This window comes from Meleagris gallopavo, chromosome 1 (genome assembly GCF_000146605.3).
Source record: "Meleagris gallopavo isolate NT-WF06-2002-E0010 breed Aviagen turkey brand Nicholas breeding stock chromosome 1, Turkey_5.1, whole genome shotgun sequence".
NCBI lineage: Eukaryota > Metazoa > Chordata > Aves > Galliformes > Phasianidae > Meleagris > Meleagris gallopavo.
In genome coordinates this window covers 38,814,086-38,831,712 of record NC_015011.2, presented here as the reverse complement: position 1 = coordinate 38,831,712, position 17,627 = coordinate 38,814,086, and the positions used below count along the sequence as shown (strand labels likewise).

Below are 17,627 nucleotides of genomic sequence, written 5' to 3'. Positions count from 1 at the left end.
TTTTTTTTCCCCAGAATCCATTTCTGTTAACATAAAATGTCAGTTATCCATTTCTCACCGATGAATCAAAGCTTCCTAAGTACTGTGCATTTTATCATTTCCCTCTTGAAGCAGTCACACTCATCTCCTGCAGCACAGGGCTGGCACCTAGGTGCTAATGAAGGCATGCACATGTGATAATTAACATGATTCCTGTTAAATATTTATAAGAGCTGAGAAATGGAATGCAGAGAGAAGACGAAACACTGTTTGACATTACCTGAATTTGCTCAAATGGTACTTCAAAGCTGAAAGACTCATTGTAGTAGGGATTCAGAGTATTCTTTTTAATTGTTGTCTTTTTCTTCTTCAGCCTCTTACCATTTTGCATCAGATGGATTTTCACATAGGGATCTAGGTAATCAAGAAAAGAGGTAGAAGTAAGAGAGGTAGTTCAGTGTGCTTTCTATAGAATTTAATCTCACAAATTCAAGACTCAAGAAAAAAAAATCTTTAGCAACAAGCAGCTTGTAATTAAACAGTCTTAGTTTCCACCATAGGAAAACTCCTATACAACTGCAAAGTGTTTGCGATGGAAAAGGTACAAAATATTTGTTACACTATCTCCTCAGCCATGCAAGGGAAAGGAAGATTTCCACCTAACTTTGTTCTGCAGTTCATTAAGCATCCTGGAAACAATCCTGGTGTTAATTAGCAATACCTTCACTGAGCTCTGTTGTATTTTTGTTTATGTGTACCATAAAACACTATTTGAAATCTCAAGCTCCTCTTTTTCAACAGCCTGTATGGTACCATCACCAAAAATTGGGCAAGTATCTCCTTTGGCTTTAAGCAGATGACTTGTGATGAAGGGTGAGGCAAGCCATCCCTCTAGGGAGTTATATGGAGCTACAGAAAACACCTGCCAGCCATAAGTCAAGTGTTGTGTAAACTAAGAGAACCTGAATGTAAGCTAAGGAGGGGGCTTCTCATGTCCCTCCTGAGAAAATGATGAAGCTACAGAAGAAGAATGACAAACGAGAACGAAACTTATCACTGTGAACAAACCATGCTTTACTCTCCAATGAAATTCACGGTTGAAGGGTCTGAGAACAATAACTGTATTCTGCTACAGTCAGAAATGTGCCTAGGAACATAGCAGTTGGAGACAGTTAAGTTTTGGAGTAATGTGATTACAATCTATGGTATGTCTGAAGAGAACATAATTCTGCTACTGGACTCTTCCAGACAGTGGACAAAGGTCTAATAACTTATAATGGCTGTGAGAAGAAACTAGACAAATTTTAGCTTAGAAATACACATTTACTTTAGCAGTGAGGCTACTGAAAAAGCTGGAGTAGCTTCTCAAGATTTTGTGGTGAACTCTGTCACAGAGCATTAAGATTCTTTCTCCCTCAAATGACACAAGTACAAATACAAACTAAATCTGGGTAGTTTTATGCCCTAGGCTAGATAAGGAATTGCAAGAATTCCTTTTCACTGCACAATGTATGAATTAAGAGCAGAAATGTGAAGAAGTGCTCGCAAAAAGGCAACAAAATTCTTTTATTGTATTTTTTTAATACTGTTTTCTACATCATGGCATGCAGTATTTTGAATGTGGACAACTGGCAAACTTGGACTCCTTCAAATTAGATGGTACTTGAGAAAAGGCCCATCTACCTGATTGCTCCATGCTGACTGCACAACAGTTTTGACATGCAAAAATATGATGTTTTAGGTACATATATATATACATATATATATAATATAAATATATTAGCTAGTATATTTATACTAAAAAAGTTTAGTAGTCAAGGAGCCAACAACAGTGTATTAAGACACAGAAATGAGCTATAATGCTGATAAAGTAAAATTTGAGTAACTAGGGTAGGCTGGAAGGCTAAGTAGTAGAGTAATCAATTATTATTGAGGGGATTAGAACTGAAGAAGTCTATTGAAATAAATGTAATCAATATAAGCCAATCATTTAGTGACTTGTACAAAGACAACATAAGAAGATATGATGATTATTCATATGTTCACAAGGAACTCTATTGTAATGATTTATATAGCAATGCAGATACATTCTGATCTACATAAACATTCCATATTTTGGGGACAATTACTTTAACCTAGAATTCAAGTGTATATGAATGTTTGTATGTAGATTCAATTTAAATTATCTGCTTTGCCTTTTACAGATTTTCTATCTTCCTGCTGGTACTAGAACAAAATTTGACCCTGGATAACTCGTGGCCACAGGACAAAGCAAATAAGCCTACGTCTTGGTGGCCTCTTTTTCACATCCTATCAGTTTCTTATGTTTCTTTGTCAGAGTATATGAGTTTGGCTCTGGCAAATGCCAGTTTTTTTCAGTAGGAAAGATCCAAGTGGTACCATCTTAACACTGTCATGCAGAAATGTCAATGGCAGAGGTCCCAAATGGAGTACAGAAGGGCACATACCATGTGATACAATAGCCTTGTTTTTTTTGTCATATAGTGAAACTGCCAAGCCAAACTAAATATGAATTTAAAAAGTCATCTAACTGAAGTCATGTTCCCTATTTTCTAGTTTTAGAAGAATGTATTAAATAACTACTAATCACAGAAACAGTGCAGACCAGAATAGGGCGTTCAACTCACATATGTGAATGAATGAGAGACTTAGGTGAGTTCATCCTTATTAGACTGCACATCTACTTTCTGTTTCTGGAAGCATCCTGGCCTTACATGGTTCTCCCCTCTCGTTGTTCTTCTGAGTTCAATACATGACCTCTTCAGTTAGACTGTCCCGTAACTTACCTCACCAGCCCTACCACCACCAGCTCTCCAGGAATCTATTTGCATGCGACCTACACAGACGTCCTTGAAATTCACAAGTGACTCAAAGAGATGGGTTCTTTTCCACTAAATAACAGAAGCTAAAATGCTTCTGGACTCAATTACTGAAAGAAGGGAGGATCATCAAAAGCAAGCAGAACCTCTGAGAAATGACAGTCTCCAGTGATTTTTCTGAGATAAGGCATAGCGATAATGGAAACCTCTCTTCTCCCTACTCGCAGCATAACCTCAGTGCTGGCACCATTACTCATGCTGAATAATGCTTTAATATGTAAATAATCTCACAGAATAAGTAAGACTAGTAAGAATGACAGCACTGATATTAAAATCCAGCAAGATAAACTGTATGTTAAGTGCATAGCATGGGCACAGAGAGCAGAATTCTTTGGACCACATGTAAATGTCTACGTCCAATGCCAATGAAAATGAGAAAGCTTTTCCCTTTGTATAGTCTGGATAGTTATCTAATTCCAGAGAAACCTATCTTTTATCAAGTGGATTGTACCCCAAAAGGCAAGGTAGCCTATTAGCTTGGATGTGAACAGTTATATTGCAGTTTAGAAGAGGTGAACATCACTCTGTTTTTTCCTACAGTTTTGTTCTTTTCGAGTATGCAGGGACTTAGGTCCACATTATATCCCCAACGCATTATGCTACCCAACCACCTGGAGGAAGGGGTGTTGCATCCAGGGCACTATAGATGTTTCTCTGCTAGAGGACACAGAATGGCTGTGTGTCCATTGCTTAATAACTCACACTAAATAATGTGTGGGATTAAAAACATTGTGTTATTTATTCACTCATTAACAGTCTATCCACAAATGCTAAAAAGCTATAAAATTCATAACGAATTGTGCACTATAGATTTTACAACATCTCAAGGGAGGGTGGCTGAACAGCTTTTAAAGCACTGGGTGACAAGCTGACAAATTTTGTCTTCTTGAAGTTTGCAGTAAGATGCCAATATGTTATTTAAAGGATAAGTAAAATGGCATGTGATATCAGGTAAAGATGTCTTGATTTATGTGGACTGTGAAGCATACATACACAATTAGAAACCTCTTAATACAACAACTATTTTATCATCATCATACCATAGATGAGATGCACTTAATTATCAGGGGTTTAGGAGAAGCAAATTTGGCAGTGAAAAGCAAATACTACATTGCAAAAGAAGAAAATCCTGGCTAATGACCATATCTGAGGAAAAAGTGGAACTCAAGAATGACTGACAGTGAATTTTAAGATGAAAAGTATGTTACAGGGATCAGTAGTTAATGAAAAATCATTTTTCAGGTAGTATTCAGCACACAAATTTCCACTTGTATGGATCTTCAGCAGAAAAATGTCAACAAAGTACTCAACATGGCATGGCTTTACTACAGTGGCTTATTCTGAATGCAAACATAAGGATGGTGCTGATCTTTGATAAATATTTGTAAGGCTTCTGTAATATGAAAAGCAAGCAACTAGAAAGTTGACAAATTTGAAAAATGCTTCAGGGGAAACACTGGACTTGATTAGGTGTGCAATTACAGTCCAGAATGCACATGGGGGAGAGTAACAGTTTAAAGAAAAAAATCCCACAGCTCTGTGTGGAGGGTTCAGAGAAAACCTCCTCAAGCCTCAGAGAATCCTAACATGATTAAGAGGAAAAAGCTGAGCCAGAAAAAACTAGTCATGGATACAGCTGAGTAAAGTTTCATATGACAAACACTGTAATGTGAAGATGTACTCAAATCAAAAGTAGAAACTGAAAAGAAATAGAGTGCCAGAACTGCCTCTGGCTTTGTTCTTGTCTTCAAACTGTTCAGGCTAACTGGGTGCTAATTAGCACAGTACTTTTTTTTTTTTCTCACCAGAAGAAAAGCAATGCCAAGCCCATGCCAAAGCACACAGCACTGACGTTTAGAGCAAAGGTATAGGCAGACAGTGGTGCTTCCATTTCGAGAAGTAAAAGAAATTCTTGAAGAACTCAGAAATTGATTCAATAAGTAAAGAAAATCAGATTCGGAAACGTAGCCTAAAAAATGGCCCAGCACTCACAGTTAGAGCAGAAGTAACTTGTGGGGAGGGCTGTCAGTTCCACTATAAAGAGCCAGCATCACTCACATACTACAGCAACCAGCAGGGTAGGAACAAGGCCAGTGCCTCTGAGCAAGGCAGGAGGAGGCCTGGACTCAGTACAGCACCCACAGAACACAGTGGGACAAACTTTGCTCGTAGTTCCCACAGGTTTGCTGATTCTTCCCAAGAATCATGGGATGTGCTCCCTCTGTGGGCCTATAAACCCTCCTCTCCCAGGAGAGCGATGATTCACACGATGCCTGTGGCTTTCAGGCCATGGATAATTTGACTTAACTTTTTCTTCTTCTGTGTGTTCATGTATGGATGAGAGGGGGATAATTAAAGTCTATGACATAATGAGCTTGTAGTGATATTGTGCCTGGATTGTCTAAGTCAATATTTTTCAAATGAAGTGTAAGCTCTGGAAAGGAAAGAAAGCCAGAGAGGAGGAAAATGTGTTATCTAGAGAAGAAGCAGTGTAAGATACCACTACTAAGAATGAATGCAAGTGCTATGGTACATTCTATATCGGTTTATATTCATTGATGCAAGCTACTGGACATTCTACTTTCCTCCATAAATAAGCACACGGAAAGTGGAATGCAATTTTTAAGCAGCAGCTGACATCTCAAGAGAAATACTGGAAAGCAGTCTTATTATGAGGAATTCTCTTGGCATAAAATATAGGTTTTGTGATTTTCTTTCTTTCTTTCTTTCTTTCTTTCTTTCTTTACCACAACATTTCAATGAAAACAGTTTTATTTAAATATTCAGTTCTCAGCTAGCATTCCCATTTAGTCACTAGGGACATTACTGGAGTTTCCATAACCCCATTGGGCTGTAGAGTACTTGATGTTATCAGCCAGATCTTGAACTGCAGCCAGTACTTGATCAGTGCACTAGGGAAATGTGGGTAGCAAAAGTATTTCCTGCAGTTTCCGGTGGTGGCATCTGTGCCATTTCCGATCCCAGCAAAACATTTTTAAAAATCACTTTATTAAGTGGGCTGGGGATTCAGCTGCATGCCTGGGAGATTCTCCCAGCACCACCCCGTGGCCATGAATTGAGTTCAGAAATTGCAACCAGCCTAGGCAGAGTGTCAAACACCACTGATAGCTGTAACAAATTTAGTCAAAAAAACTGATAATACATGTGCTAACTTCTATCTGTGCCCTGTGGGTGGACTGCTCCAGATGTAGCTCAGGGTTCTTTTTTATCCTATTATGTGTCATGGTGTAACAGGTTAGATGATTTTGGTTAATGTATTTCCATAAGCACCTTTGGCAGAAGAGTGCATAATTTATATAACTTATCCAAAGAGTGGATAATTTATACATGAAAACATTTGCCCATTCATATTCAGTAACAGATCGATTCTCATCGGAATAATGGATTCCAATAATCCACTTAAAGTTGGGGAAGAGGGTATTTGGAAGAACTAACAATAGTCCCCCGTTATAATGAAAAAGGTGAATGGCTGTGTAGCAAAGCAGTCTCAGAATAACAGCTGTGCAGTTAAATGAGCATCAAGTTGTTACTGAAATGCTGAGTTCTGAGAAGCAGAGAGCTCTGGGAGGATGGAGGTGTTGTAAAACTGACAGTGGAGCCAGCAATTCCCTCATCTGAGAATCCCAAACTGAGACTGCTGAGCATGGAGAGCTGACAGTAGAAACAGAAATGTTCACAAAGGCCTAAGGGCTATTCAGCCAGCAGATGAGTCTGTAATTCCACCCATAGTGCTTCCAACTGGAACATAACAACAAATGTTACAACACCAGATGGGGGAAGTAGCATAAAACTGAAAAAATGAAGAAGCCAAAACTCTTATTTAAAAACAGCACAAATTAGTGCTTATGAGATTATGATTAAGTTTACTGCCAGAGCAAGGGCAGTTGATCTGTCTCTCTTGCATCCAAGCAGCTCACTTCAACATAGCTGCACAGAGGCAAAACAAATAGTTCTATGAAGCGCACTAAGTGTGGGTTGAACCAACAGGAAACAGCTCCTTAAGATTTGGCAGTATGTAAACACATAATGCCCTGGTGCAAAAGCAAAACAACTTAACCAGGCACTCCGTAAATGTGATTACATGCAAACTACAAGCATCGAAGCAGTAAACCTCATTCCCCTGTATTTGCACCAGAAAGGAAGGAGCTGACTGCTCATCAAGCCTGAATTTAGCAATCAAATACAGTGTGGCACTGTAAAACTTTTAACATATTGGGAAAGGGCAACAGACAATAAATAAAAAAGAATACTGTAATATGAAAAATGTTGTCATGTGTATCATTGTATATTTCACAAAATATACAGATGGAAAGAATACTATAACAATGAAGATGTTGCTGGCATTAACATTAAATGGTGGAAAAATATTAAATGGGATTGCTGATGCAGGCAGACTGTCCAGTAAATGAATTCAGATAGAAACCAAAGCTAACTGGCAATACTTCAGGCAGCACATTCTTGCAAACTGCTGAGTCTGAATTTATGTAATACATTTTGATGATACAGAGAAAAAATTAATTACATTTATATTTACTAAATTGGTGGTACTGGAAACAGCAGAAAGAGGATAATATACAGCAGTTCAGAGAGATTCAAAGTACTACCCCAAAGTGGACTGAGGAGGAGGGAGGGGGAAATATGCCCTGAATGAGAAATAATGGCATACAGAGGAGCAGAGAGAGAAGCAGAAGCACATTATATGGAAAACAAAATGAAACTGAGAATAAAGAACAGGCCATATAGGATGCTTTAGCAGAAAAAGACAGAAACTGGGTGACTAATGATGCATCTAGCTGGGCTGCTTGTGAGTGTCTGTGGGCCCTGCAGAACTGGGCTGCCTGTCTATCCAGGTCTTTCAGAGTGGGGCACCAATTTTTGGGATGGGGGGACAGAGTGCAGTTCCTCTTTCTGAGGCACACAGTGCCCCTTGTACCTACAATTCAAACATCACGATGAAACAGCAAAGTTAAACTGCTAACTTGATTGAGATGTTCCTCAGACCTCTCTGTTGGCTGAAGACATCTGAACACACACACCGATGTCTCAAGGTTGAGACAAGGCTAAAAGACACAAGAAATAGGTTCTCAATTTGCACTGCTGAACAGAACACTGCATTTTGAGTACTACTGTCATTTTAGCAGTGCCAGGGCTGGCACTGTGCCTCCTGCCTTTGATGGAAGGTGCCTTTGCCCACCTTATTTATGTGATCCTCATCTTTGGGCCTCTGTCAGATCAACTATCTGCTCCTGTGGGTATTTGCTGCAAATAACTTCTTGCCTGTGCACTGGATGATGGTGTGACTATCAAGGTTTTAGGGGACTTGATTGAAAGAAGCCCAGAGGGATATACCAATTTTTGTTAGCCAAGAATTTCCATTTCCCTGGTGATGTTTCTTTGTGCTTCCAGGCTTAAACGTGTGGGATGAAAATCTTGAGAAAGACTGCTGTGCTAGACAGAGACAAAAGTAAGGAAAGGCACCTGGAAATAACTGGGCGGAAACAAAGAAAGCAATTTCTTTCATGTAGTGGAATGCTGCACTCATGAGAACAGCTGACTGAAAGGAACTAATGCCAATCAGAAAGAAGTTTAGATCATAATCCAAAAGAATATGTTGCCACAACCAAGTGCTGAAACATCCTTACTTAGGACAAAGGTCCTAAGTGACTGCAACGGGGTAGGAAAAGGCCTTCAATTTCCATTTTCTTTCTCTGAAAATAGTGGATACAGCTTTCCCTTTACTGTCTGTGCACTTCCAGCAATACGCTGACTGAAAGCAAATGCCTTTTTTGGTTGTTTCTCCAACCCCCACAGCAAAAAAAATAATCAAAAAACAAACATTAAAAACCCAAACCCTGTAGCTGTGAGGCAAAACAAGTCCTAATCTTAAATTGCACAGAAGACAGATAGGAGTTCCAGTATTACTGGATAATAAAGAAAACTGCACTGAAGTGAGTGACAGTATTCACTGAAAGAAATTAATCAACCCTGAAATAGAGAGAAAGTCCATTAAAAGCAAAAGATGTTCTAACGGGTTTATTAGCGATTTATTGTAGCAGAGACATACATTCCATGGTTCAGACTCTTCATGTCAGCACTGCCACAGTAAGGGTTCGTGGTGTGACTGCTCATCAGCTTGTATATAAAGAGAGCCCACAAACACCTGGTTTTCAATCTCAATTTGAAATAACATTCCTAGGACTTTTTCAACCAGAGAAGTTTCCACTTGCATGAAGTTCCATCTTCATTTTGTCTCCATCAATTTTTTTCTATTGAATTTAAGCATTAGGGAAAAAGTGTAAGTGTAAGTAAGGAGCTACATGATTGCAGTATGCTTTTAGCCTATGAATATCCATTTAGAATAACTAAGAGAAAATAAATGGCTCTCTTTCTCCTCCTCCTCTCTCCTACTCTCCAAAACATGCACTGTCTTCTCAGCAGGATTTTGCAGTGTTTTCCTGTATATTCTTACAGTCTATTCTTGGCACCTAATTTTAGTGTGATTCACAAGATCAAAGTCTTTGCTGTCTCAAAAGAGGTACCACCAATCCTCTATAAGAAACCTAAAGCAACCCATGACACAGACATCTATTTGTGCTCTTTTAGACTCAGAGGCCATACAAAACCTTTCCTTCCTGTCTACCTAAGACAAACACTAATGACAGCTCCAGTCGATTTGCTTTTCAGTGGTGAGAAGGAAACACTTGAAACACCGCAAGGCAAGAACCGTGTCTGCTGCAGGCATGAACACGGCCATTCTGGATGATGTTCCCCATTACTGTTCTGAAGACTGGCTTCGTCTTGGATTAAATTTAACAACAGTTAGGAAAAGAAGACCAAAATCAGATTTTGTTGGGACAGGCAACATCTTCATCTTAGTCTCAATAAGAGAAATTACAGTGTAGGCTAAACTTACCAGCAGTTTCAATTGAGCTCAACTAAATGACATCAGTTTAGCAAAGAATGACAACTGAGTGAAAACCTATTTTGCAGTATAATAAAACCACAAAGCTTTGAAAAGCCTGAATGTCAGATTTTGAATGTGGGCTCTTACAGAGCAAGGGTTGGAGGGTTGCATTCCTGATGCCTCCACATAAGGAAAAGCAGTAACCTGAAACTCAAGGCATTTTTACACAAACAAGAGTAACATCAGGATTATGCCCAGAATTATGGAAGTGCTGAAGTCATAGAATCATAGAATGGCCTGGGTTGAAAAGGACCACAATGATCATCTAGTTTCAACCTCCCTGCTATGTGCAGGGTTGCCAACCACCAGACCAGGCTGCCCAGAGCCACATCCAGCCTGGTGTTGAATGCCTCCAAGGATGGGGGCATCCACAGCCTCCTTGAGCAACCTGTTCCAGTGGTCATAACCCTCTGAGTGAAAAACTTCCTCCTAATATCTAATTTAAACCTTCCCTGTCTCAGTTTAAAACCATTCCCCCTTGTCCTATCACTATTCACCCTAGTAAACAGCCATTTCCCTTCCTGTTTATACGCTCCCTCCAAGTACTAGAAGGCCACTATGAGGTCTCCCCGGAGCCTTCTCTTCTCCAAGCTAAAAAAAAACAACAGTTCCCTCAACCTTTCCTCATAGGAGAGGTGCTCCAGCCCTCTGATCATCTTAGTGGCACTCCTCTGGACCCACTTTACCTTTCTTCTGTGTCCCCAGCTCACAGAAAAATTCAAGATCTGGAGATCTCTGTGTTGCAAACGCAATATGGTGGATTAATATTCAAAATCAGACTACAGAACAAGCATTCAAGGCCAACAGCATCTCCAGTAAGAACACTCTGCTGCCAAGAATATTATTCCTGCTCTAAGACGAGATCAGACAACTTGACAAATGGCATCATTAGATGAAAGACGGAAGTATTTCTGAGAACATAACCAATAGCCCATGCCCCAACGTACCCCAACCTTCTTCAAATTCTCTAAGCCATTTAATGGCAGAAATGGATATTTGACTGACATGTTATGATTTCATTGCTTACTGTACACCACTTTAGCTTAAAAGTCAGTCAAATGTGACACAAACGATCAGAAATCCAAAGGTACATGATAGTTTTCAGCTTGGATACCCGCTACAATTTTATACAGCTGCTATCCAATTTGGTATAAAAGTGGTGGAGCAATCTGATCTTGTACTTCACTGACAAACCAGATTGCATCTGCGCAACTCGGCATAACTTTGTGTGCTGCTCCATCGAGACAAGAACTTGATGTAGTCTAGTCAAGGGATCATGTTCTGTAACAAAATCAAACAAACCAAGAATCCAGAAAGCACATATGAATTTCAGAAATCCTTTAGCTTTCAGAATTGAAAGTAGGTATATTTGAGAAGACAAGCCTGAGTGTTTGAGGTTATTAGAAGATGAGGAAGAGGATGACACAGTAGTGAAATGGGTAAGTGTTGCTATTTGGAATCAATAGACTGAAACAATAATAAGGGAAAGGTGGATGACACTGCTTCCAAGCCTAGGCGATTGTGTATAATTGAGAATATAAATAATTCAGCAAAACTAAGCTGGAAAAGCAATACTATTTCCAATAAATATTCACAAAATATAGATTTTCTAAGGTACTAAGTTTTTTAAGATGCAGATGGATCCATTTTCACCCAGCTCCTGCTAAGAAATGCTGCTAAGAATGTGAAGCGATCGATTCCCCAGAGCTTCTAGCTTCAGGTTTCCTCTGCAAACTCCTATTGAACACTCTTCTGAAACAGTCGATACCTATGTGACAAAAGGCCTTTTATGTGTGTCTGTGAATAATGACTGCCAAGGCAGTCACTCAACAGCGATAATAAGAAATAGTTAAAATTCCTTCTGTTACATGTACATAGCAATAATAACAACTAGCAAGCAAGTTCATGCATTTCAGAAAGACAAAATATTCTCCCTTCAGAAAAGAAGATCACAAACGTTAAAAAGACTGACCTAAGGAGAATTGAAGTTTTAATTAAGAAAGCCAGGTTTACAAACAATAAACTTGCCTTTGGGATACCCTCAGAGGAGATAAACAGGGAGAGAGAGAGGGAGTGCCTCCGGCTAGCTTGCCATTAGCACAAAGGAAAACAATTGCAGGGCTTAGGGAGGATTTAGCTTTAACAAGTGCTTATCACAGAGTAATGTCATTGCACACTATTGTTCTGTATTTGGAATGAAATTAATTTCCAACTCTATATTAACATTTTAGAGACCCTGCTTAATGGAGGAATAAAATCCTTTGGATTTTGCTACATCACCAGAAAAGGCCATTTTGAGATTTGGTGAATTTGACAGCCTGTTACCTATAGAACACTATTAAAATGAAAAACAAATATACAGAAAATCGGTTTCCTTCTACAGTGGATAGCAGGTATTTCAGAGCATTGACAAGTTGAGTGTCCAGAATCAAATCAATACGGAAAATAAAACAAAGGGGAGAATCTTAAGTTTATTTAATTTTATATCCGCGTCATTTTATTCCTATCTTATAATTAATCCACTGAAACAGTGACATGGTGCTTTCAAGCCAAACAGCAATATAATGAAAACTCCACTGTGATGGAGTAGGTGCTTTCCACAAGAAAGCCTGTTCAGCTAGGTAACAGGAAACAATTTGTTGCCTTACCATAAAGTAAGACAAAAGTGGTGATTTAGAGAGTAGTGAAAGCAGAAATTTTAGCACATGTGGGGAAGCCCATTTTCTGCTCTTTATTAGTATTAGCTCAACAACTGTCGTCGTTCATCTCTGCAGGGCTCCTTTCTCGCTGCATTCCCCAAGCTGAGAGGAGCCCTCTGGAAGTCGCACAAAATTGGCTTTTGCTACCATATTAGGAATCAAACAGAGCAGCAAAAGCCCCTGGCTGAGTGGAATAAATCAACAGGGAACGCATTTGCCTTCCAGCCAAGTGAGTACAGCAAAGTGATTCAGGAAACAAAATAAATAATAATTAAAAAATGAATCCTAAGCAGTAAGCAGTAGGACTTAAAGCTTCTTTTTCTGTTTGACTTTTATCATACTTCCTACTGAAGTGTAGAAAGAAAGGAGATTTCCAGATATGAGAAAACCTTCTTCCTTAAATTTCTTTTTGCTATGGAGTGAAATAATACCAAGACACATATCAGTGATCAGCAACAAATGTTTTTAACACGTTATTTTGGGCTGGACAGCCATCATGATACCAGGGATCAGCCTGGTATTGTACTCAAAGTACAAGCTTTGCTGGTGATTCAGCAATTTACGTGTGAAAGCAGAATGTGGAATCACTACTGTACTTGTGTACTACGGTAAGTGTGTACTGCCATATTCTGAAGAACATTTAATAGAGAGGGTCTGTAAAATATCTAATCCATTTTACAGTTGGTGAAAGGATGCAATTCTATGTAGATGTGATCAAGATCTATACATCCTGTGTAAGCAAGGCAAAGCCAAATAAGAACATAGCCAGGAAAATATGATAAAGACTTGCTTCTGTTGTAAAACATTTCACTTCTACTGTAACACATTTTGGGAAGGCAAATTGCATAATGAACTCTTCTTATCCATACCTCGTTCTAACCCATAGCCATGGGGCTCCTGATGCATCCCCTGCCTCACACAATCAAAATGGGGTGATTACCCCACAGAATTTAATTCAAAGGGTTATGAAGATAGCAGCAGAAATCCCATTTTGCCCATGGAAATGTCACCACCTCTTCTGAGAAAGGTGGCTTGTGGAAGAAGGTAACAGTATAAAAGGAGATTGTATGTATGTCTAGCATTTATTCAGAGGAAGGAAATCAGCAGGATTCTGTCATCCAGTATGTTGTCACAATATAAAAATAAGCAACGATTGAGGGACTGCAGAGATAGGATGGCAGTCATGGCTTTCTATGGCTTTAGAAACAAGAAAAAAAGTTGCTGTTTCGTAATTAGATAGTACTCCTTCTCCAGCACACTGATTTCACTGCTGTCTTTTCTCCTTTCCTGCTCAGGCTTTGTAGCTGCATGCTGTTGTCTGCTCCATGTGTGTGCTGATTTTCCAAAAGCCAGTCCTAGTCAGTCAAATAGCCACAAAATCTATGGACATTAGCAAACAAAACTCGTATGTATTACACTGTGAATTATGGCCAGATACACCTACCCACTCCAAAAACATGAAGGAAAACCAGAAATTGACAGTTGGCTGCTGGCCAACTCTTTGTATGGATTTCCCTTTGCCCCATAATTACCAAAACTGAATTTTTTTTCCCAGCGCACTCTCTTGAAAGCTCAACTTGTGAACCAACAGGAAGATCAGAAACATGCCGGGTGTCAGACCACTGAGCACTCGACTACCCTGGGGCCTGGGACAGCACTGCTGTTAAAGCTGAGTTCAGGTTGATTGAACGGCAGTGTGGTGGCCTCCAGTGGACGCAGTCAGATAACAGCCTACAACAGTCTTGCTGGATTCATTTTTCTTCTTCTAGCTGGAGTGAGCACAGAAGTTGCATTCTGTTTGCTCAGTTTTGTTTTGGTTCTCCTAATAAGCCAGAGCACTGAGCAGGAATTCAGCAGGAACAGGGGATGGTGGGGCTTAAAGCCCTGTTCCCTTCCATTCCTGACTGGGGGATTTGAATCTATGCTGTTGATTGAAAGGAGACAAGCAAGGCAGAATATAGGGCAGAGAATTTACAGAAGACTTGACTTTGCATCAAGTTGATTTGGTTCTCCTTTGCAAGACAGTTAGAACAGCTTCTGTAATAAGGAATATTGTTCAATTAAGAATTAGTGTATGAGGAACAACACAACATTGGCAGCAAAAGTTGCAGATTATAAAGAAAACCAGTGAAAAAAATGAACAAAAAAAAAAGAAGTTAAAAAAAAAGTAGTGTTTATACCGCTACACATTCCATCAATTAAATTCCTCAAATCAACTAGAAATGAAAGAAGAATGGATGGGATATACTCTGAGTATACTTCCAGCACACGTTTGGTATCTCAATTAGATTTTCAAAAAATAAAGGCTTAAGGTGCCTTTAAAGCTTCAAAGTGAGCTCTGATGTACAAATTTGCCTACAAGTTCCTCACTGCACTGCACCATGGCATTTCAGGTTTGTTTCTCACAGCATTGCTCTCACTCTAACCATGGTGAATTTGAGACAGGGCTGTAAGCAGAGCCCACAGAAGCTTCTGAAAGGCTCAGTATCTTTCTCCTGGAATTATCAGTATCTTTGTTTCATAAACTTTTGAACTGGCCATAAACACATCCCAGCATTTTAAAGGACTGTCCTTCACCCAATGCCAGACTGTGAAAATATAGCGGATTACAAAAAGATTTGACATTTATTTACAAAATACCCATCTACCCCAACTTCGTACATTTTACTTTTTGTAAGTAAGGAGGTGACTTTGCCAACCATTTCTAAAGGATTAAAAAGCCTGCTGTGTCATCTCATATATCTTTGTTCAGTCTCTAATGCAGCCAGAGAGCACAAAGGCTGAGAGAAAACCTTTTATCATTCAGAGTTATTGACTGGGCCAGAATACTGTATTAGGCACCTCAGGAAACTTTTAGCTAAAACTTGCTTGCTTTGAGAAATGGCTGACCTCATATGTGAAGAAAAGCAAGCATTCTCGTGTCAAAAAGGTTGCTATCATCAAGAAATCAAACACATTTTAGGGAAAGATTTTTGAGGGTACGTAAAATAACATCATATTTTCTACTACATTGCTGCAAGAGTCCAAAAGTTTTTGCATGTTCTAAATCACTTTATACACTAGGATGAAAGTTGCTTTGGGAGAATTTTAGCTTCAACTGTAAGATCTTTTTAATTCAAATAAATAAATAAATACATACATACATACATACATCTATGGGAACTGTTGAGTCATGGCCTGAACCACTGATTAATCACCTGAGGAAAGGACTGGGTCAGCTGTCGGAGCCCAGGTGAAGGCATGGCTCCATCCCTCCTAGACCCCATTTAAGAGTTGACTACCACTGGGGAAGGAGCTCTTTCTGGATATTCCTCCTTTTTGGAGTTTTTTTACTGCAAGCCTAATTCTTTTGATATGAGTGAGTATTTCTTCTTTGACTGTCACTTTTTCACCACAGTAGTCTTTCCAAGTGTAAAGTCCCCTCCTAACCATGCTACTCTTCTAACTGTACGTTTGTTGAGTGTACAATACAAGAGAAGGAAAAGGCACTTAAAAAAAATTGCAGCTTCACTGGGGAGAAAAGCAGCCTTTTGTTCTGCAGCTCTTTGTCCAAGGTGCGGCTGATCTTAACGTTAAGGGTCTTCAGCAAAATGTTGGCAGAAGTTTTTCTCCTGCCAGCATCCAATCAGCACTGCTGGTGTGTCTGGGCATTCACAAGCTAGAAGCTGATATTAAACACTGGAGTAACAATCCATTTAAGAAGTCACTTAAAATTATATATCTTTATATATAAATGTGTAACTTTTACACAGAAAAAATATAGTTTAAATACCTTTCTTTTTGTTTATGGTTCTAACAGGTAGGTCTGCTTTTGCATCTGACTACAGTAGGGATTATTTTAAAGGCTATTTACTGACCAGAGACAACGTACTGAAACTCTGGCATTGATATTCAAGCCAGCAACCAGCTCCTGTAAGCACTATATCATTAGAGAAGTGAGACTATAAAATCAGCTGTATGCAAGCTTTAAAAATATTGCACCACTGCCAACTCTTATGATTTTATTACAATCCTTGAGGTATATGGTGTATTTCTTAAAGCTTTTGTTTCTCAGCTTTAATTTCAAATCAGAAATAACATCTGTAACCTTTGTGGCTAGAAATAAGATCTGAAAGCACAGAATCCAAAGCTTCAAGTCAGAAATCATTCATTCGTGACTACTTAAAATGCATTTATTTTTAAGCAGAGAGAAATAATTTTGATGCTACTGTCCTCTGATCACCAACAACACACCATAAAACTAAGCTCCTTCTGACCTTTTTTCTCACATCTTCTCATAGCTTCCATTTCAGATACCATCAATATACAGTGCTAAAAGCTTTAAAAGCGCAGTTAGGAAGGCCTTTTCTCAGCAGTTTTTCTGATATTTCACCCAGAACACTTCCAGAATGGAGTGAAGTCAGAATCAGTCAAAAGAAAAGCTTCAGAAAATTTCTTCTAGTGTCCTCTGATGTAGAATGCTGATACCACTAACTGATGCCCACACAGAACCAGGCAAAGCATTAACACAGGCAGAGAAAAACAACCAGAGCTACGTTAGTTACTCACTGTTGGGTCAGTAGGAATTCACCCACACAGGTGATCTCACAATTCTGGTAAATATTTGGCTAGCTGCTGCAGTCAGTAGCTACATGTTACAACTGTACTTACTGTTGGGAAAACATTTATCACTAAATTTTCTGCAGCCCTCTTCCAGCTGTAAGTGTGATAGAAAGCTACTTTGCCAATTATTATTTAGGTTTCCTCCTGGGGAGAAAATAAAGCAATTTAGAAGACTAATCAGACAAAAGTAGAGTTTTGAAATGCTGGACTGAAGAAACCTGCCTACAGTTTCCACAGCAGTCTGGCTGTGCTGTGTAATTGACAGGTGGTGACTGTTTCTTCTGATATAGTTTTGTTAAGGCCCAACTTGGAGCTCTGGTGAGTGTGAAAGCAGGGTTGTAAGCGAGGACAGTGGATACCACAGAGCAACTGTTCCTACCTTGGGCAGCTGCTCCCATCAAACAGAAGCAGAGCAGCACCTGGGCTGTGCTCCTACTCAGAATCAGTTCTCTGCTAGTCAGA

The 17,627-nt window shown here is 39.2% G+C and overlaps 1 protein-coding gene across 2 annotated transcripts in view; it reads right to left on the bottom strand.

The window, feature by feature from the left end:
* Positions 1–17,627, bottom strand: part of SYT1 (synaptotagmin 1) — a 260,890-nt gene that overhangs the window by 7,195 nt on the left and 236,068 nt on the right. For both annotated transcript variants that reach the window (XM_010708424.3, XM_010708439.3), the window contains exon 9: positions 260–393. In XM_010708424.3, coding sequence (XP_010706726.1) covers positions 260–393 — 134 coding nt within the window. The remainder of the gene's footprint in view (positions 1–259; positions 394–17,627) is intronic.